At 43.4% G+C, this 24,448-nt stretch overlaps 1 protein-coding gene across 10 annotated transcripts in view; it reads left to right on the top strand.

Annotated features, from left to right (window-relative positions):
* arnt2 (aryl-hydrocarbon receptor nuclear translocator 2) overlaps nt 1-24,448 on the top strand; it is a 52,686-nt gene that overhangs the window by 7,557 nt on the left and 20,681 nt on the right. For 2 of the 10 annotated variants that reach the window (XM_010876906.4, XM_010876935.5), the window contains 10 exons: nt 845-892; nt 1,834-1,881; nt 3,319-3,532; nt 3,834-3,866; nt 4,452-4,665; nt 13,724-13,826; nt 16,090-16,155; nt 16,690-16,775; nt 19,194-19,270; nt 20,975-21,109. In XM_010876906.4, coding sequence (XP_010875208.1) covers nt 845-892; nt 1,834-1,881; nt 3,319-3,532; nt 3,834-3,866; nt 4,452-4,665; nt 13,724-13,826; nt 16,090-16,155; nt 16,690-16,775; nt 19,194-19,270; nt 20,975-21,109 — 1,024 coding nt within the window. The remainder of the gene's footprint in view (nt 1-844; nt 893-1,833; nt 1,882-3,318; nt 3,533-3,833; nt 3,867-4,451; nt 4,666-13,723; nt 13,827-16,089; nt 16,156-16,689; nt 16,776-19,193; nt 19,271-20,974; nt 21,110-24,448) is intronic. The other 8 variants (XM_010876977.5, XM_010876951.4, XM_010876927.4 and 5 more) reach the window with 5 other exon arrangements.

Raw genomic sequence — 24,448 nt, 5'->3', positions numbered from 1 at the left:
CTGTTGCGATGTTCTCACTTGTATGATCTTCTGGGAAAATGCAGTTTGCAAACAGCGACTTTTCATGTGGAAGTCCTCATTAATAAAGTGTACGGTCAGACTTATGTATTTCTCGTACAGCTCTGGGATGGCAAAATAGTTGTGTTATGGCATTACATATCGCATACCGAAATATTTCCATGTAATTGACAACGCATTTCTTTTTGCATCCAAATTCTCCATTTCGGTCTTTTTTGCCTGTTCCACGTTGTGCAAGGACTGCTCACATGGTGCGGATTTAACCCTCCGTATGCAGATGTATTCCGATTTTATAGAGCACTCTTCTGGAGGAACAGTACATCCTCTAGGTATTTTTTCAGTTCATCCTTTAATGTTGCAGAACTAAAAAAACTGCGCGCGGAACAACACTGCCCAATGTTTAACCGGTTTTGAAAGCGGTGATGAACAGAGCGTAGCACAAATGGGTGGATGAGACTGGGTTCTTGACAAATAACACCTAGTAAACATGACGGTGGGATTTCGTGGGATTTCGTGAGGTGTGGCTATGGAGGTTGACTTGGAGGGTTTGGCTCATGTTGACAGACAGCTTGAGTAACACTCATCTGCTTTCGACAACATGCTCGAATGGAACGTCATGCAGTGCAGATGACATAGTACCATTCTTATATGCAAATAAATTATTCTGCACGCTGAATTTGAAAGTTAGTTGGCTGTCAAACTAATTTCACTCAGCAGGAAAACATACCCATACACTCACACCCGCACGCATACACACACACACACACTCTAACACACGACAACTACACTAGATGAGTAACTGTTGTGACCTCCTATCTCCTTGCAGGATGGACTTCGATGACGAGGACGGAGAAGGACCTAGCAAATTCTCAAGGTGAGAACCGGAACACAGATTTTTATAGCTAACAGTTATTTCAACAAGAAACAATAAGATAATGTTAAAGTGAATGTTTATTTTTACAATAACTGTCATGTCAGTTATTTTCATTTTATTATTAGTAGTACTTTTAGACATTCTATCACATTTACCAATCCATTGTTTCATATTTTTAACAACATTGATTTGTTCCTTTAAAACAGCTTCAGCTCTCGCCTTTCTCCCAGGCATTTTCATGTTTTGATTTTCCCCTACGTTTTTTCTTCTGTTCTATATCCTGTCTTTCAGAGGTGTGGGTGGGTGGGGCTGAGTCTGATTCGTCCAGAGTTCTATGGCGGCAGTGGCCTTTTTTTGTCAGTGGAGACAATGCCCCCTTCTGGCCAGAGGACAAACTACAGCATGTTTTACACAATCAGAAACACATGCTAGCCCATTACAGTTACCAAAAATACCACATTGAATACAGTAAATTGGGGTCTTTGGTCCAGACATCCAGCATGATTTCACCACGGCAGTGGGCATCATATTTTGACTGTACTCAAATATAGAGATTTAACCTGATTGCCATCCAGATGTGGACAAATCTGTCTTAATCACTAACTCTTACCTATAGTCATTCCCTGGGCCTTTTTCATCAAGCCCATAAGGCTCTACATGGGGAATAGGGAGAACTTCTACAGCCACCCACAATGCAACACATTTCCTTTTTCATCATAGCATTCATCAACTGTCCTCTAGATGTCACTGTTGTCAGTATAGCAAATCCTTTTCATAAACCATTGGTGGAACGCCTTTCATTCTGACTCTGTTTGTGTTTGTCGTCCTGAACCCATGCCTCACGTGTTGATGGCCGGGGGTGGGGGGGGGGGGGTTGGCTCTCGTTGAGGTGTGTGTGAGCGGTGTTACATGGCGTGTTTCCTCTGTGCTCCTCTCTGCAGGTATGATGATGATCAGATATCTGGTGGTGATAAGGAGAGATATGCCAGGTAGGCCTAGCCTGCTACATCTCCACTGGATGCCACTGACTCACCTCGGCTCTTGGGGCTTTACTAAAACACTGACCTAACGTTTATGGAACGTTTGTAGAGGCGCTGGGTTACATCTGCTCTTGTTACGACCACGCGAGTTGTTTTCTTACAGTAGCTTATCGGTATTGTTGAAGGCCTGCTGTTAAAGGTGGTGTCTTTTGTAGCTTCAAGGCAAAGTCGGGTGTGAACGTAGTGCTGCCAAACAGTCAGTGAATGTGGCCCGCGGAGACCTGGAGATTTAGATGGGATGCTGGAAAAGACAGGCTTAATGCCCAGGGATGGATGGAAATCTGTCGGGTGGCCTAACATTTACAGCGCATTTACAGCAGTGTTGATGCATTTGTCTTGTCAAATAAATCAAATTAAGTCTAAGTTAAGTAAATCACACCAATTAAATAATCAGTCAGAGGTGTTGTAATTGTTTGGAGGCTGACATTGAATACAAACACAATCTTGGTGCAAAGTTCTGTGCATTTATGCCATAGACTTTGCTATGGAAATAAGGTTTATAACAGATGGGCATGGCAAAACGACCATAGATGAATACAGACCATAATTACCAACCACAGAAGCCCATGAGTCAACCATGTATTAAACCAATGAAACTCTCTCATTTCAGTCTAGGGATGTTCAGTGGTTGTAGTCAGAACTACTTTGTAGTCCAATTAATCGACAGGACATTTCATTTGTCCCAGTTTTACAAAGGTAATACAAAATAAATGAGCAGGCGTTCCTAAATGGTTTTATAAACTGCTATGTTCTTTAATACTTCTATGTTCTTTATATCCTCAGAAGACAAACCCAGAAAAGCAACAGCATGGCCTCTCTTCAGCTAACTTACATTTATTTATCTCTAGTTGATATATGTTATGTTCTGTATTTTTTATGTACTCTTTTTCCAAGAACAGCTGAATGTGAGTTCAGTTAAAGTAAGTTTGTATCCATCCATGGGTAGGTTTTTACCAGAGTTTCCCTTAGAGCACCAAAACTAACATACTAGTCTTTTAACACCAAAAGTCCAAACTATTTTGTAGGGATCCAACCCTGCTGAAGCACTGCCAAGGGAAACTCTGGTCTGTGTAGATGGTAGTCACTAGATGGCCTTGTTAGAAAGGCTGACAACAGAAACATCATCAAATCTGATTTGGGTTTAGGGATGTCTTGGTAGTACCTTTGGCTCAACAACACATCACCCAAACTGGCCTACAATGCATTTAACAAACTCCATTTGACTGATCCGTTATTTCGCACCAAAAATGAAACCTCCGATAGTGCCTTTTATAAATATGAGACATGAGCTTGTAAGCCAGGCAGCACCACAACCCGGTCTGCCGCTGGTCCCTTAACCCTCTCGCCGACTCCCCCAAGGTGTCTAACTCCTCCTCTCTGTTCCAGAGAGAACCACAGCGAGATAGAGCGGCGTCGCCGTAACAAGATGACCCAGTACATCACGGAGCTGTCGGACATGGTGCCCACCTGCAGCGCGCTGGCCCGCAAGCCCGACAAGCTGACCATCCTGCGCATGGCCGTGTCGCACATGAAGTCCATGAGAGGGACAGGGAACACGTCCACCGACGGGGCCTACAAGCCCTCCTTCCTGACGGAACAGGTATTCTAGGCGGGGTGCTGGTGGTTGCGTTCCAGGCTGACTGTATTGCAGTCCCTCCCAACCGGACCTCGCGCGGTGTTAGACAGTGCCCGCTGACCTCAGTGTAACCCCGCTGTCTGATGTGACACGCGGCTATTGGTTAATGCCATGCGACAACTGCAATGTGTTTGGCCTGGAATGCGACCGGTGTGTGTGTGTGTGTCCTGTGGGTGGGCTGGTCCGGGGGGCTGATATGTGTGCGTGTGTGCGTTTGTGTGTGTGTGTGTGTGTGTGTGCGTGTGTTTGTGTGTGAGTAATTTAGCAGGGCCTACAAACCCTCCTTCTCAGCAAACAGGTAATAATAAAAACACTTTGTTTGTATAGCACATTTCATACAGAGACCGCAACTCAAGGTGCTGTACGTTATAATATAATAGCAATAATAGTAATGCTAATTAAAAAGAATTATAAAAAGACAAAAAACAGGTAATAACAGCATAAAATCATCAAAATGAATGAAAATTACAAACACATAGGTATAAGAGCTTCAGAATAAGTCAACAAAATCCTGACTACTTAAAAGCCAAAGTAAAAAGGTGAGTCTGAACTGGTTTTGCTCTGTTCCGTTTGACTCGCTGCATTTGGGTTCTGTACGTTGGGTTCTGCGCAGATCTGTGCAGCTCTACGAGTAGTAACCGCCGAACGCCATTTTCCGTCGGCATATTGATCTATTCATTGGACAAAAATTAAGCTTTCGCAGGCTGTCAGTCATGTCCCCAGCCTCTGCCCTTGGCGTGTGTGTCTGTTTGTCCTGGACATTCACCAATGGTATGTCAGTCCCACTACTCTGTGTGTCACTCATCTTTACGGTGACCGCCGTTCCTGCTCTAGCCGTCACACAAGTGTGTACTCTGTCCCTCTGTCTCCTCTCCGCTTATAGGAGTTGAAGCACCTGATCCTGGAGGCGGCCGACGGCTTTCTGTTTGTGGTGGCGGCCGAGACGGGCCGCGTGATCTACGTGTCGGACTCTGTGACGCCGGTGCTCAACCACCCGCAGTCCGAGTGGTTCGGCAGCACTCTGTACGAGCAGGTGCACCCCGACGACGTGGACAAGCTCAGAGAACAGCTCAGCACCTCTGAGAACTCCATGACTGGTAGGGCCCGGGTGCTGGCGCTTATAGTGTAGTGTGTGTAGTATGTATATGTCATATGTATTATGTGTGTGTTGCCCTGCAGTACTGTACAGAAATTATACTGTCTGTTTACAGTGTTTCCCAATCCTGGTCCAGGAGACCCCAAGGGGTGCACTTTTTAGTTTTTTTGCCCTAACGCTCACACACCTGGATGAAAGTTGATTACGTCGGTCAAGTGTGTAAGTGGTGGGGCAACGTTTGAATCGCTGGTCTGTTACCTAAACTTGAATGTTATGACAAGTTGGTTTGTGCTCTGTTGAAATACAGAAAATGATTGACTGCTGTAATCAATGAGTCGACATCACAGTATCCCAAACAATGGTATATCTTTTTCTCCAGTCATTATATTAATATTAATAGGCTACCAACATAAAGCATCAACAAATACTGAATAATAGATTAGAGACCAATGCAGATTTTATTTAAAAGTCATGTAGTAAATTGTATTATTATGCTTTTCTTTTTTTATGTTGTCTGAGCTGGATCAGTGGTCTGGGCCACAGGCGTGAACTAATGCAACATAGGTTTGAATCTGGCCCATGACTCTTCTAGAAAAATCTATTGTCTCATTCCACTGTCTTATCAAATGAAATATACCGACACCTGGAAGAAGTCTGCTTGAGAAAGCTATTAATGACTCCAGCCATTACCTTGGTTGCTGTTCCTTCATTCATGTCAATAGGTGGCCAAATAGTCTGTGTCATAAAGCAATTAGCTGGTATATGCTCTATTTTAGCCCCAGGCTTAAAAGCTGTAATTTAGTTTCTCGTTGTCACCCGGCAGTTACCTCACGCCCTCTGTCTTCTACCTCTGAACTGAGCTTGCTTTAAAGACAGTGCTTGGTCCTAAAGCCTGTAAAATATCAGTTCTCTGTTTACTGATCTTTTGATTTTCTCTACTATTACTTTACTATTACATAAAAGGCTACAAATAGATTCAGGTGTACAAAACAGGTGCAAAAGATTTGACATGTGGTCTGGTTTGGTCTTAACAATATGGGTGAGTGCTGACAATCTAACTTTAAAAACCAACAAACCCGTTTTCAAAACTATGTTAATACACCAGAAATATTCTTCAAGAAACAAGATCTTAATTGAAAAGTGTGAGTACAGTACAATAAACTGCAGTTAGCATTTAACCAGTGCAAACTGAAGAGGGCAGGAAATGTAAAGTAAAGTGTATGTTACAAGTGGAATGTATTGATAGTTTTCACGTGTCGTCACGGCATATGGGAACATCCACTTGGTGGGCAAAACGGTCTCCTTCCATTTCCCGCCATCGAGAACTCGACAACTTTTACTAGTCATACTTACATATGCGGTTAGCATTTAGTGTATTTGCAATCATATCTCCATGTAATCAGTGTAATGAATGACATGGTCTGCTTTCATCTGCACCGATGCAACCAATTTCTGAAATGCAGGGATAGCAGCAATGAAGTTCCCGAGGTAGACGTACATGTAACAACTGAATACTTTTTGCAAGGCAGTGTCAGAGTAGTACAAAGAGAGTAGTGCAACAAGGTACTAAGCGGTGGGAGGGTGGGTATGGTTAGTGATGGGTCACAACTTGCATATACTTATACTTGATTTGAGAATATTTTATGTCACAAAAAAGTGAACCACTTGTCCTGTACAGAGCCTTTTGACCACCCGACAGCCTGGCTGATGAGATAAAAAATTTCCCAGCCAATATCATAATCTGCCCAGGGCCGGGTGTATATTTTATGCACTGTTTGCCAGTATCAAGTCATATTCCTAGTTCGTAGATAGCATATCGTATTGCTCTGATCAGAGAAAGACAGGATTGTATTAAAGCTTTGAGGTACTACATATCAAACTAAGTGATCTGTTTGAAAGGGAACGGAGTATTTTTATGTAGGCTACAATAGCATGCATAATCGTACCAAAGTCATTATAATGGGCTAGTTCAAAAACATAACCTACGCTGTTTTATTGGACTAGATCTTGATTACTGGTTGGAATTTTGGTATGGAATATGTTAGGACACATAGTGACAGCCTTCCATCTTAGATTCATTCCTGAAATTCCATGACCGATAGTATTGCATCCTACATCCCAGTAAACTATAGGGTTAATTATGGAATCCAACCCCTGAAATGATTCCCCTGAAACGTGTCTCTGCCCTGACCATGCCTTGAGTTGAAGCGTTTGTTGGGTGTCCCTGTGTTTACCGGCAAAATAAGAGAGATATAACAGGGTCCAATAGAGGGCACTGTAACCGTGTGAAATCCACAGTTTCTCTTTTCCCGTTGTCCCGAGCGATGCCTTCCTCTACTCAGACACACGTCTGCAGCCAGGGCAGCTGATGACCCTTATAAAAAGCATGTCATCCGTCCACACTCCACTCTCTCCCTGGAGAACGTTCCAGAATACACACACATTCCCAAATCCAGTGAATGTAAACCAAGTAAATTTAGGATGGGTTTATCTGTCCTTGTTTCTCCCTATTTTGTGTGCGCGCCCGCACCACTCAGATTACCGGCTGTTCTTGCCCGCCGGCTGAAGCTAAGCCTACGCCTCGGAAATTTGAACAATTTAACTGACTTCATCTCATTCCATTGGTGTCCCATCGGTTTAGCCTAATCAATTGTCCTTGTGAAAAAAAAGCTGTAGATAAAATATCTAGCCCCTGATGAGTGTTTGATAAGCCTCATGTTTCTCACTGATGGAGTGTCTGTGTGTGTATGTGTGTGTGAATAGCCTCATGTTTCACAGTGATGGTGTTTGTGTGAATAGCCTCATGTTTCACAGTGAGCCTGGTTACTCATCCTACTCTCTTGCATGGTTAATTAGGTGTTGGCAAGCCTAGGATACTGATTAGTTGAGCATGCATAATAGATAAATAGTGATTGGACCAAGCCGATGGTAAATTAGTACACGCTGACAAAGTGAGTCATGAAATGTGTCAACATTCTGTCGGAGTCAGGAGGGTTTAATAGAGAGATGAAGAGGTAGCTATTGTGTTGGATCAACGTGGGTTCTATCTGATTTCAATCTGGAGGTACAGGCGAGGGGGGGGGGAGAGACCGACAGACGAGGGGGGGGGACCGACTGACGGGGGGGAGACCGACAGACGAGGGGGGTGGGAGAGAGACCGACAGACGAGGGGGGTGGGGGAGAGACCGACAGACGAGGGGGGTGGGGGAGAGACCGACAGACGAGGGGGGTGGGGGAGAGACCGACAGACGAGGGGGGTGGGAGAGAGACCGACAGACGAGGGGGGTGGGAGAGAGACCGACAGACGAGGGGGGTGGGAGAGAGACCGACAGCCCGGGGGGGGGGGGGGGGGGGGGGGGGCTGGGGGCTGGGGGCTGACAGATGGGTAGAATTAAAGGGGTGAGATAATCTGATTTATTCATCCTTTACCCGCCGCTCAGTCATTGAATTCAGAGGAAGTGGAGTTACCTGTGAGTCAGCCCTGACCCTGAGAAGGTAACTTCTATAGAGTGTTCTTCAATCATTTACTGACCAGGGACACTTAAGGTGATAAGACATCAGTGTGAGGGCCGCCACAACAAAATATTAAATCCTTGAACCAATCAGAGAGGGCGTCATTGAGGGCCACCAGGGGCCCACGTACCATGCGATGAAGAACACTGGATACAAGGCCATAGATATTAACCTGTTGAAAAACATGCAGCCCTTTTTATGGTACTATTAGATAGGCATCTATATGAAATCCTTAACCGATGCAGTCACCAATATTCTTACCAATGTTTTATCTACTAACTGATTTTTGTTTTTAATCTAGCTCTAATTCCTCCATCATGACTGTTTGGTGTATAGCAGTATTACCAATCCCCTTTTTTCATTCATTACTAAATATTTGGTGAATAGCAGTATTACCAATCCCCTTTTCTCATTCATGACTAAGTATTTTGTGTATAGGAGTATTACCAATTGTCTTTTCTCTGTAAATGATCATGTTACCACTCTGCATGGAAAGCAACTGTATAGCAGCTGACAGCATTAAAACACTGGAAGGCCTGACCTTTACTCAAAGGTCCTGTACATGGATATAAACCAATGGTAACAATGTCTCGCCATTATGACCAAATGTTAAGCACTGTGGCAAAATCAGAAGCTCAGTTAAAAAGACCTTGTTTGGTTGGTGCTCTACTACTGCTTTCTACATTTTTCATTGTTGAGACCTGTTTTCTGATGATCAGATTGTAATATTTGCTGGAGATGTGTGTGTGTGTACCCAAGAACAATGTTGTCTGTTGTGTTTTGGCCATTGTAGTATGGGTAGCTGTGGTTGGCAGAGGGAGGCAGGAGGCTCTAGCGCCAGCCTTGGGCATGACTCCGCCACTTTAATGGCTGCATTCTGATGGTTCCTTCCACTGTGGCCGCATTATGTTTCCCCTGGCGATGGAACATAATCACAGAGGGCTTAGACCTATCCCAGGTGGTTTCAGAACACACAATGCGTTAAAAGGCAGAGCAGCAGTGACAGCCGGACGGCTTAGTTTGCCCTACCTGGTTTATCTGTCTCCTTTTTATTTTCTCCACTTCTGGAATGTCACACAGCATAGACACATGGCTTTGGACAGAACAGTAGGGAACACTGATCCCACATATCGTGTGTGTATGTGTGTGTGTGTGGTAGATCTTAATCAGCCTCTGGTGGCTGCCCACAGACATGCTTGGTTTTGGGACTGGCAGGTTGTGGACACACCACACACAGGTCTACACAAAGCCTGTGTCACAATGTCAGGGCCCCAATGCCCCTGACCACCCGTTGCAGGGGTTTCCTTGGATCTCTCTGGGAGGCCTTCACTGCCGCTGAACTGTGCACGTGGGCTTGCATGTGCACTCATTTCAGCTAGCGTTTCCCAGAATTCACAAATGTCCTATTACATGCTAACTGCATTTCGTTATACTGTACTAAAATGTAAAAAAATCTAAACTTGAAAACACGTTGAAAAGTCAGGACATTTTGAGTGAGGTTATTGAGGTTACGAGTTGTGGTTAGAGGATTTTGGAGTAGAGGGGGTTTTAATTGGGGAGAAAAGAGACATGTAATGGGAATGTGTGCATATACTTCCCAGTTTGTCATAAATTCTTGATTCCTGGTCATGTTGATGGGAACTCAGTGCACACGCACGCACACACACACACACGTAGCTGAGGGTGTATGTGAGCAGTGTCCAGCCATGTGCAGCAATGTTTGTCTTCCTTCTATAGCCTGCAGAGTTTCCCAAGGAATTAGTTCCAGGGTACACTCTACCTGTGGAGCTGGCCGATGGAAGACACAGAGGATTAACACACACACACACACACACACACACACTGTTAGCAACCCAGACCGCAAGCTTTTCTTTTCTGCTAACAAGAGAACATCTTAGTCATCTTATCCAAACAAAGTCTGACAAACCGCTGATCAACCGAAACCTAAGCCCTCACCGTGTGTTTGTTTGTGTGTGTGTGATGACTTCTCTTCAGTAATCTGTCCTCTGGTGTCCTAGAAGCCCAGCCAAGCCTAACCTCCAGTCAGTTTGAACATAAGGTCACAAAAACAGTGTCTCAAACACTCATACAAACACCATTGTTTGCTCTGGTTTTACTCTGTGTTTGTGTGTGTGTGTGTGTGTGTCCGTCCGTCCGTCTGTCCTGTGAGTTATTTTAGCTGAGTTTGCATGGGGGTTTCTACAGATTCCCATAACTTAATATATTCTTGCTCCATGCCGGGACTTTCAGTATTTCCGGAAAATAATAGGATCGGGAAGCTTGTCTCCGTCAATAGATGTAGACGAGTCAGACAATACGTGTTAGGGCCATTCCCAAACACTGGCACCCTGGAAAAAGACTTAATTCCAGCCATCAGTAGAATTTCTCATAAAGATTCATACTTGTGAAAAATAACAAGGTCTTCTGCAACTTCCTGACCATCAGTGCCAGCAAATGTAGGAACCATACCAGAATTATCCTGAATATTGGACACCTGTGTCTGATTGTAGATAAAGGACACTTTGTTATTGAACGTGAATGGCTATACATCTAGATTACTGCAGTGTGAGTGCAGGGCACAACATAATATAATGAGGTATCATGCAATGTGCAATGTGAGATGAAAGCAGTACCAGATCTGCTGCAGCTGGGACCCTTGGCTTGAACTTAATGAGGAAAATGTTTTTTGTTCCTGTGAGTTTCTCAGCATCCTATTGTCAACTGGAACTGGGCATGGAGAATGCTAACAGTGGCTCTATTGTCAAAATCACAAAGTGCATTTTTATGTTTTGGGATTTCAAATTAAATCATTGACATGAGAAAGTATACATTCTCAGCTTGTATTTGAGGGTTGAGATTGACTTGGCCAGTCACACACTTCATACTTTTTAGTCCTGAAATGGCAGTACGTTTGGGATCATTGTCTTGGTTTCTCTAACTAACTTGGCTGTCCTGTTTTGGAACTAGTGGTTGGCACTTTGCAGAGTCTCTTCTGTAGTTCTGCAAGTGTTCTGAGGATGTAAGTGACTGACACATCCATGTCTACTTCCTGGAGAGTGTTCCTGATCTTCTGAGGGTGTTAGTGGCTGACACATCCAAGTCTACTTCCTGGAGACTGTTCCTGATCTTCTGAGGGTGTTAGTGGCTGACACATCCAAGTCTACTTCCTGGAGACTGTTCCTGATCTTCTGAGGGTGTTAGTGGCTGACACATCCATGTCTACTTCCTGGAAGGTGGTCCTCAACTTCTGAGGATGTTTGTGGCTGACACATCCATGTCTATTTCCTGGAGAGTGTTCCTCATCTTCTGAGGGTGTTAGTGGCTGACACATCCATGCCTACTTCCTGGAGAGTGTTCCTCATCAGTCTGACTTTGGATTTTTTTCCTATCATGGTTAACATTCTTTAATCATCCACTGTAGAGGGGTCATCGTTGGCTTACCGGGCATCTGCTGAGCTCACCAGTGCTTTACTTCCTTTTATTGTTCCAAGTTGTCAGTAAAATTACCCTATTATAACTATGTGAAATGGCTGCTATAGCCAAGAAGCTTAAACTTGCTAGTTAGCCGGCAATAGCTGGATGCATTAGTGAAATCCTGCTGATCATTCAGGCTACGTTTCACACAGGTAACGGACTTTGGATTCGTAAGATAGTAAGAATGCCATTAGTCAGTGCTACAGACCTTTTGCACACTTTGCTAAATATTTACAGCTAATTGCCTTCCATTCTACGCATTTAGACTTGGGTCTGAAAATATGCAGTTTAATAATTGTCCGCAAGAATTGCTTCCGTAGTTTATGCCATGTCTTACACTGTCTGAGTGACTGAAACGTAATAACCAAAGAAGATTTAGATTTGTCACTTAATTTAGCAGATGGTCTTTTGCAGACCGACTGCACATATTCATACTATCTTGTACCCACAACCATGACATGCTCTACCAGCTGAGTTCTGTGGACTGTCAGTATGTTTTGGGATGGTCGTTATTGTCAAAGGTGTTGTTATTTAAGAAATGTATAGCCTTTTTTATACGCACTGTACTTCTGTCAGTTGTTTACAATTTACATTGAGAATGTTTTTTTATTGGAGTAGGCGTCATAATTTAGATACCTTTAGTGCGCGTCGATGTGGTAATTTCTGGGGAAATAACATGAGAGCCAAATGTTCCTGCTCTGTTTGGTGTTTGGGAGAACTATCTCCAGGGATAGTCATCTCTGTCCTGTCCATGGATCCATAGATCCTGTTGTCAGGGGCCATCAGTGTCCATAGGCAGCCTACTTGCTGATAAGACCCGTTGATAATGGCATTCTGCCTGTGGGTGTGTATGTCCTTGCATGTCTTAGGGAAGTGTTTCACTCTGACCACTGGTCCATGTTAACCCGTGTCAGCAATCCACAGGAAACAGGACCTAAGAGGTATTTCCATTAGAGCTTTTCAACATGTCTTTGTGGCATCCACCGAATGAAACCAGAGCTGTCTACTGTGATTGGACTCCTAACCTCGGGCAGTGAAGGTCACTTGTCCTCCTAGTGATCACAGAGCACCAGGATCCCTTGGGAGAGAAGGTCTTTATCGACTGACTACTGTTTAACTCGAGTGAGAAAGAGAGCTCCTCTTCTGTTTTAAAATGTTGAATGCCTTCAGTGTTGATGTCCTTTCCAAAATTTCTGGTTTGAGGATTTCCTGCTTATTCCTTCCCTATTATTGGAGTCATCTGGAAGACCTGAATATTTTGGAAAATTTGCCAGATTTCTAATCCCTTACAAAACCACAATCTAGTCTTTAGCTGTAGCCAAACCAGGCTTGTGATCCGTCATTTACACGCCGCTGCTGGAGAACAGAACAGTATAGATTACCACAAGTATGCTTTGAGATCTTACAGAGTAAACATTGTATAATGTTGCATATGTCGCTCTTATGTTACTGGCAGGTTGTCCATGTGTCCAGCTTCAACGTTTAGCCCCCACTTGTCATCAACATTCCTTGTGTTGAATGCCCCCTGCCTTCAGACTGGCCTGTAGTGTAGTCTACAGCTGTAATAAGAAGTGCGTGTTTCATTCTGCTCCTTGTTCTTGTAAATGACTGCTGGCTGGCTGAGCCAAAATGATAGCGGTTAGCATGATCTAAGCTCTCAATCATCTCACAAACAAATTAGCTGCAACGCCGCTCAGACTGAGCATGTGTAGTGGAATTCCTCTGAAAACTACTCCGGGGTCAGCTGCTACTCCCTCTGGAACGGATCTGTGTTGTCACACACACACATTTCCTTGGCCTTGCTGTAGACATGTTGTTGTCCAGACAAATAATGTGGCAGCTAATATTCTCTGAACAGCATGACGATAAATTCTCTCTAATAATTACGTTAAGCCAAATCTCAGGGAATAAATTGTTTTTCCTTTCTATTTAATCATAAACTAGGGAGCAAAATATTTTTTTCTTTTTCTGAGGCAAACCGAGACCAAATGTTCCTGAAACTACCTCTGTGTGAGTGTGTATACATGTGTGTGAGCATCCCATCTCACAGGTTCTACCTTCTCTCTCCTCAGGGCGAATCCTGGACCTGAAGACAGGAACAGTGAAGAAGGAGGGGCAGCAGTCATCCATGAGAATGTGCATGGGTTCCAGACGATCCTTCATCTGCAGAATGAGGTGTGTGTGTGTGTGTGCGCGTGCATGCGCGTCCGTGTGTATGGTCTCTGTGCTGGAGGGTTTCCTACAATATGCCACCTTGATCTATCTTCCTATCAGTGGTAGACTTAAAAGCGTGACGCAATAAAACACCTGTGCTGCAACACTTGCTCCCAAAGGTGGTCTCCATCTCCGTGTTTTTAAAATGTTGTCAGGTTCAGACTTATTCACCTGTGACGATATGCAGACACCCATGTCGCTAAGCAGCAGCCGTTCAGTGTGCGATTCACAGTTCCTTCCTGTTAGATTGCGCCGAAGCCCCAATGACACCCTATTCCCTATGCAGTACACTACTTTTCCCAGAGCCTCATTGGCCTTTTAGTGCTCTATAGCTGATAGCAGGGCATTCAGGATATGTCCTATGATATGCGTGCAGCCGTAACCCATTTCACACCCTGTAGCCGTCCAGGCATATGCGTTCTATCCCCCATGTGAGGAAGTAAAGAGACGATTGGTGGAAGTGATGGATGTCTCTGAAGCGCAGACATAATTCTGTATGACATATCCTGCTACATAGTTCTATAATCATTCCAATATGTTGGGAATCCAACCTGGAATTCACGTTTCTGCATCTGTTTACAATGACGTCCTTATTTTGTACACTTATCTATGTGCTTGTGTTTCAATATAAACAGACACACACACACACACACACACACACAGACAGATACCTTCAAAATGACATTGGTTTTGCATTACCGACAATTAGTTGTTTAGGACCAGCAACTGATTACCATGAAGAAAAAATAACTAACCCTAATCAGAACTTGGACATTTTAACCTTAAGCCCTAACCATAAATCCTAACACTTTAACCCAATTCTATCCATTGACCTAATCCTAACTTCAGGCTTAAAATATCTTCTGTTTGTTACTGAAGACAGACCAGTTGTCATGACTTGGCCAGATTTTCTTTATTTTGCTCTACTTGTATAACAACATACAGAGATGTGAGCTCACACAGGGCCTCTTACCCCTTTCAACCGGCCTTAAAAACCAGAGTGCAACACTTGTTTATTTCATTCTCATGATCTTGGAAAATCTGGAACTCGGTTCCTTTGCTGCCCACAGAAAAACCGCTAAAATGTTTTTGTACACGGAGGCCCTGTGAGGAGTGGTTTTATTTTTAACCCCGAACGCCGACACGCGTCTTCCCAATGCTTCAGATGTGCCCTGGCATCCATAATGCTGTGTTAGCACAGGACCGGGGATGTTTGTGCTGGTTGCGTCTGCCTCTCTCTCTCCCCCATTACACTGAAGCTCATCGCGGTTTCTGGAAGGACCGGCGTTTTGTGTGCGTTTGGTTTGTTTAATCGTGAGCTTGACAAATTGAAAACAGTATGCCGGGATGACCGCTCTCTGCAGTGACCGCGTTTTGAAAAAGCATAACACACCCGCACATACAAAACATTACACACACAACGTAGCATGCGCCTGAGTTGGAAGGAATGATGGTTTCTTGAACATGGTTTCAGCTCCGGGTCAGCAGACTATTATGTCAGCTAGGTTCTTGTGTTGATCAGTATCACAGGTCGTCTCAATATAAAGAAACCTGTGTGTCACATGGGTTCTTTGTTTCCATTAAGCGCATCCATAAAGACTTGAGTACAGCAGATTAAAGCTGTCAACTGACCGTCGAGCAGTTTTTCCACTTAATTCATTGTGGCTGAGATCAAATCATTGAGGAAAAATGTGTTCAGTAAATAGACCTGTTCCACAATGTTTTCAACATCATGCTAGAACACTGTGTGGGTCTGTTACAATAAATAAATACATCATGAAAGATTTTGAAGAATATTCACTTTGTTAGTTTGTAGATTTGACTGTGAGCCAACAACAGTGTGTTTCTTTGACCCCCATCCCCACCGCCTGGGTTCCATTGGTCTCTTCAATGCATCTATTCAAATAACAGTCCTACATTCAAACTGGGACCTTATTCCTTACTTAGAGGAGTGCAGTGCTTTTGAACAGGGCCTCTGTAGCCCAAATTATGTCTGGCTGGGTGTGTGGAAAGTGAGGAACCTTTTCTAGTCCTCAGTAAAAAAAGATGCTTGCGGTTAAGTATTAAGTATTAGAACTATGGTTAAGATTAGCCATTAGGGGTTTGATTTTAGGTGTTACCGTTTCGATTGAGTTTTTTTGCGTTGCCCTGGTTCGGAGAGACCCTGAGGGGTGGAGACCCATCAGTGAGGCTCTGATACGTCTGTCTGTGTGTCTCTCTTCAGGTGTGGCACAGCCCCCCTGGACCACATCTCCCTCAACAGACTGTCCAATATGAGGAAGAGGTACAGGTGAGACAGACGGAAGTCCCCTCTCACTTGGCTTGGTTATTCTCATTCCTCTGGGGAAAGACAACTCTTCTGACTCTTTCATTTCCTTCACTTTTTTTCTTCCCTTCCCCAGGACCAGCAGAAGCATCTCTTATTGTCTCCTCTCCCTTCATCTAGCTCAAGAATGTATTTTTTCACCTCCTGTCCTGTATTCCATCACTCCATGTCCTCCCTCCTCCTTCACCTCCCTCATCCTCCTGTTTCAGTATATAAATCTCTTTTGCCCCTCCACAATGTTTCAACTTCCACCTCTGTCTTTCAACTGTTTTCTTGTTAAAAATGTATCAGGTGACATGCAGGTGTGTTCTGTTCTCACACATGCCTTCTCACCAGTGTTTCAGTTGTCATAGGAACATGTTTGTGTGCATTTGCTACTGTGTCTGTGTGTCTGTGTGTGTGTGTGTGTGTGTGTGTGTGTGTGTGTGTGTGTGTGTGTCTGTGTCTGTGTGTCTGTCTGTGTGTGTGTCTGTTGTAAAATGTGTTGTCTGTTTTTAGGAACGGTCTGGGACCCTCTAAGGAGGGAGAGGCACAGTACTCTGTGGTACACTGTACTGGATACATCAAAGCCTGGCCCCCGGCAGGTAGCTACACACACACACACACACAAACTTATCGACTCTTATTGCTCCCTGACTTTGTCAACAGTTTACTTTGTTTACGCTAGGGGTGGTACACACACACACACACACACACACAGAAATGTTCCTTACACATTGTTTTGTATAGATCCCTAAGGTTCAATAACAGACTGATCAGTCTAATGGTGATTGTAGGGTCTGGGATGTTTTTATTCATCCCTCTGGAATCTCTGGAAGTTAGACAGACAAACACGTACAGTTTGTTCTCTTTTAAGGATGGAGGTCAGAGAGAAGACAGGAATTCTGATGCACTCGTTGACACTAGTCTTTCAGGTGTTGCAGGCACATAAACCCCCCGTCTTGAAATCAGTCTGGAATTGCCATTCCTGTCTTTTGATTAAGAACGGGAGGGGGGGGGGGTCACAGCATGAAATCTATTTCAACTGCTTTGAGGCTACACTGGATGGTTTCCACGAATCAGCGATCACACGCACACGTGTGGAAATCATTCACATATGTTTCATTCCTGGGACAAAAATAGACCCGTGGAATGTCCTGAATTGTCAATCTGTCGTCGTCTTAAGGTTCTGATTACCGAGCACTAGCGGGTGTAGCTCATCCATTCTTCTGGTTCATGAAAACAGCTCAGGAACCGGGGGAATGTTGTTGGGAGGGTTCTGTTTCATTTCCTATCCCCCATAGTTCATGTCTCATGTCAGCTCTTCTGGACCGATATTAAAGTGTCTGAGTAACAGTGCTTATCTACGATCAACCTTTCCATATAAATCATATTCATTAGTGTCTTAAAGGCTGAACTCATCCAAGTGTTCTTACTCTTCAAGCACTGGAGATACTAAAGTAAAAGGAGATCAGTGTAAGAAGGTTGATAGTCGGCTGAAATTGATCATCAAGATGATAGTTGCCTGACTTGGTGTTTGGAGATAAAAGGAGATAACCTAGACCTGAGCCCTGGGGGGACACCAGTAGAGAGGAGCCCTGGGGGGACACCAGTAGAGAGGAGCCCTGGGGGGACACCAGTGGAGAGGAGCCCTGGGGGGACACCAGTGGAGAGGGGCCCTGGGGGGACACCAGTGGAGAGGGGCCCTGGGGGGACACCAGTAGAGAGGAGCCCTGGGGGGACACCAGTAGAGAGGAGCCCTGGGGGGACACCAGTAGAGAGGAGCCCTGGGGGGACACCAGTAGAGAGGAGCCCTGGGGGGACACCAGTAGAGAGGGGCCCTGGGGGGACACCAGTAGAGAGGAGCCCTGGGGGGACACTAGTAGAGAGGAGCCCTGGAGGGACACCAGTAGAGAGGGGCCCTGGGGGGACACCAGTAGAGAGGAGCCCTGGAGGGACACCAGTAGAGAGGGGCCCTGGGGGGACACCAGTAGAGAGGGTTACAACAGAGGAGAGAGATTTCTGTAAACTTAGGGTTGCAGAGATTGTTCTGAGAGAGGTATCAGAACAGTGTTTTCGGAAGGCAAGGCTGAAGACATTCTGGTCTGTAGTTTTTAATGTCAGATGAGACCAAGTGTCAGTTTCTTGTGACTGGCCATTTTAAATCCAGATTTTGTGAACTATCAATAAAATAGTAACTGAAATTTGACTAGCTGAATCCGTGGTGCAGTGCAGGGCTGTAACAAAAGCCTGCACACCCAGTGAGTCTCAAGTGTCGGGATGTAGGCTTATAGAAATAAGTGACAGGCAGTTTCGTAGTAAATTATTTAACATGTTCAAGATGCTGTTTTAGCCCACCGGAGATCACTGTCAGTTCATTACGTTTCAATATTTGTTCTTTTCCTCTCAAGTCAAGGTTGTTAGGACATTGACATTTCTGTGTGTGTGTTAGAGAGAGATGGAGATTGTGTTCCCTGCAAACATTTGCCATGATACGTGTTTGTTTTTGTGCTGTCAAGGAAACAACAATGGAATTCATTCTTGTAGGAAATTGATATGCACATTTAAATAAATGGAAAAGTTAATGGAACAAGTGCTCTCTCTCTCTATTGCTTATTCTCCCCTCCCTTCAGTGGTACACATGGTTATTGATACTGGCAGTCCAGAGAAAAGGAGAAGTATTTGGATATTTATTCTAGATGATTTGCAGATGAATTCTCAGAGACTGCCTGACTGCATGCATGATGGTTGGTGTGTGTGTTGGTGTGTGTGTGTGTGTGTGTGTGTTTCCGTGAGAGTGTGCATTGGTGATTTATCTGCTTGCGCCTCAGCCTATATTGAACAAATGTAGGTCATATATCACACTGGTACGGTACTGTAGTACAGAGTGCTTTCATTACCTCTCCAAAACAAAGTTCAAATCTGAAATCCAAAAAGAACACACTGATACTTCATTGGATAGCTGCTATCCTGAGGTCTGTTTCTGTATTTAAATCTCTACTCCATCTCTCTCTCTCTGTCAGGTATGACTATACCAGAAGAGGACACGGAGGCAGGACAGACCAGTAAATACTGCCTGGTGGCCATTGGAAGGCTGCAGGTATGACCCTGTGTGTTTGCTCCTGTGCCTTAACGTGGTAGTTTATTTTTACACAGACAGGTTTTTTCCATCAATATTAGTGTGCCAATCATTTTGGCAGTGGCTCTACATTTCACCTGCATAGTGTGACGAGAAAAACACACATACAGAACCCCTTAGTGTAGATATTTACCAAGACAGCCTAGGATAATGTATAGCGTCTGGAGGCTCTGGACTTTGTCTTCTGCCACGACCACTACTTAAACCCCCTTTTGATTCAGAAAACCACCTTTCATCTCTCCTTCCATATATCTAACAGTCTGGGCCTTCCGGCCTTCTCTGATTCTCACACGAAAGGACACACTTAGCGTTCTTAGATCACTCGTTTTAAAAGGTGAAGAGGTTTGAGGTCACATATGAATGTGTCCAAAGAGACGGCTCTCGTCAGAAGAATTTCACAGGGGTTTAGTGGGAACCGAGGCTTGTTCATGTAAGAACGTCTGGACACATGACCTTTGATGCTCTGAAAGAAATTAAAAACATTGGGGTCTAGTGATTTCCTCAGGCATATATATTTTGACAATTAACAGTAGAGTAGGACTGTCACGGTTACGACATTTTATGTGATGATTAATTGTCACACAAATCATTGCAATTAGCAATTGAATTGTCTATATTGTTAATTTTATGCAACTATTATAGTGTAAGCCTAATATTGACAGAATTCACATGGTGATCCGGAGATGGTTCTTCACATTTGTGGTGTTGGCACTCTTTATTGCCACCTTTCTGAAGCAAATCCGACAATTCAACTCCTCCAAATAATTGCTTCATTTGGCTTAAAACCAAAATGTGCCCAGAGCGGTGCAGTTATGTTTGGCTTTGCAACTACCACTAAATCAATGTTGTTAACGATTGCTCCACACAAAATGCAACCGCAAATCAATGACTATTACATTTACCTACGAATCGTAATATTTCACCTCTCGCTCTACTACACATTATTATAGGTTAGTTATTTGAAATGGCTCATTCTAAAACAATTTTGTAGGCCTTCCTAACATAGTAAAACATTGATTCGCTCAGTTGATTCAATTAAACATGTTCATTTTATTTTCAAATGTAGGCCTAAATATGCAGTGGGACAACATATTTCTATATATGCATTTTAATGCACATTATCTAATTAGAAACTATGGACGCAAATATCAAAATGGGAAATTGTGTTCTTTTTTTTTGTCAGTCAGAGTTGATACGACAAATAGGCGACAGAAACCCATTGTCTCTTAATTAATAATGTTGTGAAATTACAAAACGTTGCATTGCAAAACAATTCTAAACTAGGTTTAAACATCCTGAAATTACGAAGCATCTGTGCCTATACCTTCTACAGAGCTGTCAAGCACTCTGTGGCACCCCGTCTTAACTGATGGAAACTGACATAATTCACATGGTATTTGTTGAGACATTTCTAACATTGGCATAAAACTCCCTTATTCAGATTGGAAACATGATTTTGGAATCTAAATATTGTGCAAAAAGATAGTTTTAATAAAAATAATTGCGATCTGGCTCAAATAATCACAATCAGGCAATTATTTAATAAATGCGACAGCCCCACAGTTGAGCCTTTCAGCCTTTGTGACATTGTTTTTTCAGCTGATCAGATTTTATTTTTTTTTAATCTGTCGACATATCAATGACATGTTCCCTCCCGTCTCCTAGGTGACCAGTTCTCCTGTTTCCATGGATATGAACGGCTTGTCGGTTCCCACAGAGTTCCTGTCACGCCACAACTCTGACGGCATCATCACCTTCGTGGACCCGCGTTGCATCAACGTGATTGGATATCAGCCTCAGGTCGGCTCCCTATCCACTCACCGCAATGATTTGCATGTTGCAGGGTGTGACGTTGTGAAACACTCGGATAACGTTTGGATTTACAAATGGATGATTTGCATGTTGCAGGTGGCAAGATTCAGGTGAACAAAACATTTGTCAGAGCTCACAACCGCTATGACCAAGTGGTGGTGGTCTTTCAGAGCCCACTCATCACTATAGGGCATTGTATGGTTATTTAAAACGGAAAAATAGCATGGAAGCTGCGTACTTGAAGCACTGTCTGTGAATGGAACACAGGGAACCAAGTTGCTCCAGGGTTTCCTCAGATTGATGACTTATCTTTGACTCACTCTGTCAGGCTCCCTCAGAGCGAGTGTGGATATGCAAAAACCTCATCCTTCTCACGCCATCTAAATGTTTCACACCATCAAAATCGTATTTAATTGACTGGAAAACCTCAATGGCTGTTAGTAGTGGTAACATTACTTTACCACTAAGGTCAGCAGACCCCAAATGCTGTATGATGTATGAGAAACCCTGTCGTAGTCCAGGTACTGGAACCCTTTAAGTGCCAAGGTGTCAACTTGGACTGTATTTTCAAACACAGGTCCTTAGAGGAGGGCCTGCCAGTCTGGGGCATTGCCCCCATAGAATTGTGGGAAGGCAAGTGACTTTCAACATCCACTGTTTAGCATTTGGCACATATTTAGCAGAGCACTCCTCTATTTTATTCTTATTAACTCTTATCCATCTGGCTCCCAGCTTCTGAACAATTAGAGCTATTCGCTTTAATTATTCCTTAAATAGATCAACTGTTTCACTCAAGCTGTGTAGAACCGGTCCCAGCAGGCTGTGGTGGTGTCGTCTTTTATACACACTTAGTCATTTCTTGACGATCATACCCATTGGCCTTCAGAAAATCTTAATTTGAACTGATTTGACATTTTGGGTGTTACTTGGGAATGTTTGTTGAGATTATGACAGTAGCCGAAGGCCAAATTGAAATGTTTAATCGCAAAATAGGTTTTTGATTCACCAGTGTGTGCTAAAAAAGAGAATTACTTTGCTTGATGGACCATGTCATTACTACAATAAAAACAATTCCTGGTGTTAGTTTTAGATGCGAGACAAGGTCTGCAATAATAAATGTTTTTAATAAAAAAGCCATGGCTGATCTTGAAGGGTGAGTACAGAGGAACATTTTGACCCAGGTGAATTTGATATGAACAGCTGATGATCAGATGAAGTGGACAGGCTTTTCTTTCACCTGTTCTGCCATGTTCCATCATCTGTGACGGGTGTGTTTCTGTGGAAGCTTTGGTGAACCCTGGTTTCTGGTGTTAATGGGTCATAAAGTAGTCTCAGAAGGTGCCTGGGAGTTTTCAGGCAGCAGAAGTTAAAGCAAAGCCTTTTTATGTGATAGACTGCTGCTCTTCAAGATTATTTCAGAAGTGCTAACACTGAACAGTCTTAAATATTAGTCGTCTTCTGAAGCTTGAAGTGTCGATCACAATGTACTTCATTTTGAGGGCTAGACTCGTGTTAGGTCAGATGTTGGTGCAGTATGTGCGGAAGAGTATAGAAAACACATTGGCGTACAACGCGCAAATGATGCCCAAGCTCTTGAACGTTGCATTGTATCACAGTCGTAGTGAAACGGTTGGGCATGCTAACATGCACTCAACAATGCAGCTGTTGTGGATAGTCAGGTTAATGCTTAGACTAGAACGTTTACACGCATTGCAAGAATGATTTCTTTAATAATCTTGTTTACTTGGACACAAGAAATAAGTCTACCTGATGGGACTTTGGTGGGTGGGTGTGTGTGTGTGTGTGGGTTAGGTCTTACTGAACGAATGGGGACCAAATGTCCCAATGAGTATAGTAAAACCAGAAAAAATTGACCTCATTGGGACCTTTTGCCAGTCCCTGTGAGGCAAAAGTCAATTTCCGGCTCAGGGTTTAGGTTTAGGGTCAAACTTACAATTGATTTTATAGTTAGAATTGGGGTTTCTTTAAGGTCCAGGCGTTGTTGGTTAAGTTTAGGGTTAAGGTTAGGCATTCCATCTAGGTAAAGTTTAGGCATAAATGTTAATTTATTGAGGTTAAGGTTAGGGTTAGGTTAAGGTTAGGGTTAGGGTAAGGGTTAGGGTTAAGTTTAGGGCAAGGGAGCATGCAATTTCTATTTTCTGGTCCCCATGAGGGTAGCTGTACAAACTTGTGTGTGTGTGTGTGTATGGATGTGGGCGCCTTAGATGTCCTAGGGTTTTCCAGCGGTGTGAGCCACTGCTTCCGGTACACGTACAGCTGCATCATGGGTCAGAATCTGTCAGGAAATACATTTCCCTAGTGTCTTTCACCACTTCCTTGACCCAGAAACATAGAATGCCTAAAAAAAATTTTTTAAAACACAATTTAAATTGATCTGAACTCTAGAGGGAAGGGCCAATTGTGTTGGTACCAGCACAAATGCACCTATTGGAAAGCTGATTAAGGTGTTTACATCCCATAAAAATTCTAAAGATTCCTTGGAAAACCAGATGTTTTAATCAATTAATTTATTTTGTTTGACACTAATCTGCTGAAGATGCGTGAAGTGAATTGTAGGGCTTAAACAACTAATCGATAGAAATCATTAGCATCGATTAATAAAAATTGCCAACGAATGTCATTATGGATTGGTTGGGACCGGAGGGATGTTGCGTACGACTAAGAACTTCAGAAGTAGCCTACTGTATGGGATCATTTTTCATTAAGGAATTAAATGAAAACAATTTGTTGCAAAATATGCCAGGCTGAACTCTCATGGCACCGGAGAACAACTGTAATGCAGGACCATTTAAAGAGAAAACGCGTTGTAGCCATGATGACAGAAGATGAGTGGTGCTCTGCACGGCAAGTTAATACAAGTTCGTCAGTCATTGTAATTCATAGTCACGGTGTTACGTTTTTAATTGAGAAATAATTCAACTTGAATCCATGGCAGAGTTACCTTCACGTTTTTCACCAACAAACCGGTGATCTACGTGAGCCTGTTGGGTTTGTGCATAGTTGAGCAGCTCCGGCTAAGCATTCACAACATTCCTGATGAATTAACCCATTAACCCATCACATTTGGTGAGTTCTATATTTCTCTACAACAGAAACTTTGAGGTATTTACATCCATTACAATTTGCATTACCATTTACAGTGTCAGTCAAACATCTCTCAACCAGCTTCATGATACCCTGGAATGCTCTTCCAACCGTCTTGAAAATTATATTATGATGACCCTTCAGCTTTTGCACATTTTTGTTTTATAACATTTTCACTTAATTCTAGAACTGATGTATTTTTTTGTATCCGGTAAATCGAAG

Source organism: Esox lucius, chromosome 2, assembly GCF_011004845.1.
Source record: "Esox lucius isolate fEsoLuc1 chromosome 2, fEsoLuc1.pri, whole genome shotgun sequence".
Taxonomy (NCBI): Eukaryota; Metazoa; Chordata; class Actinopteri; order Esociformes; family Esocidae; genus Esox; species Esox lucius.
Note: the sequence above shows the minus strand (reverse complement) of the source record. Positions and strands in the feature narration are given on the sequence as shown.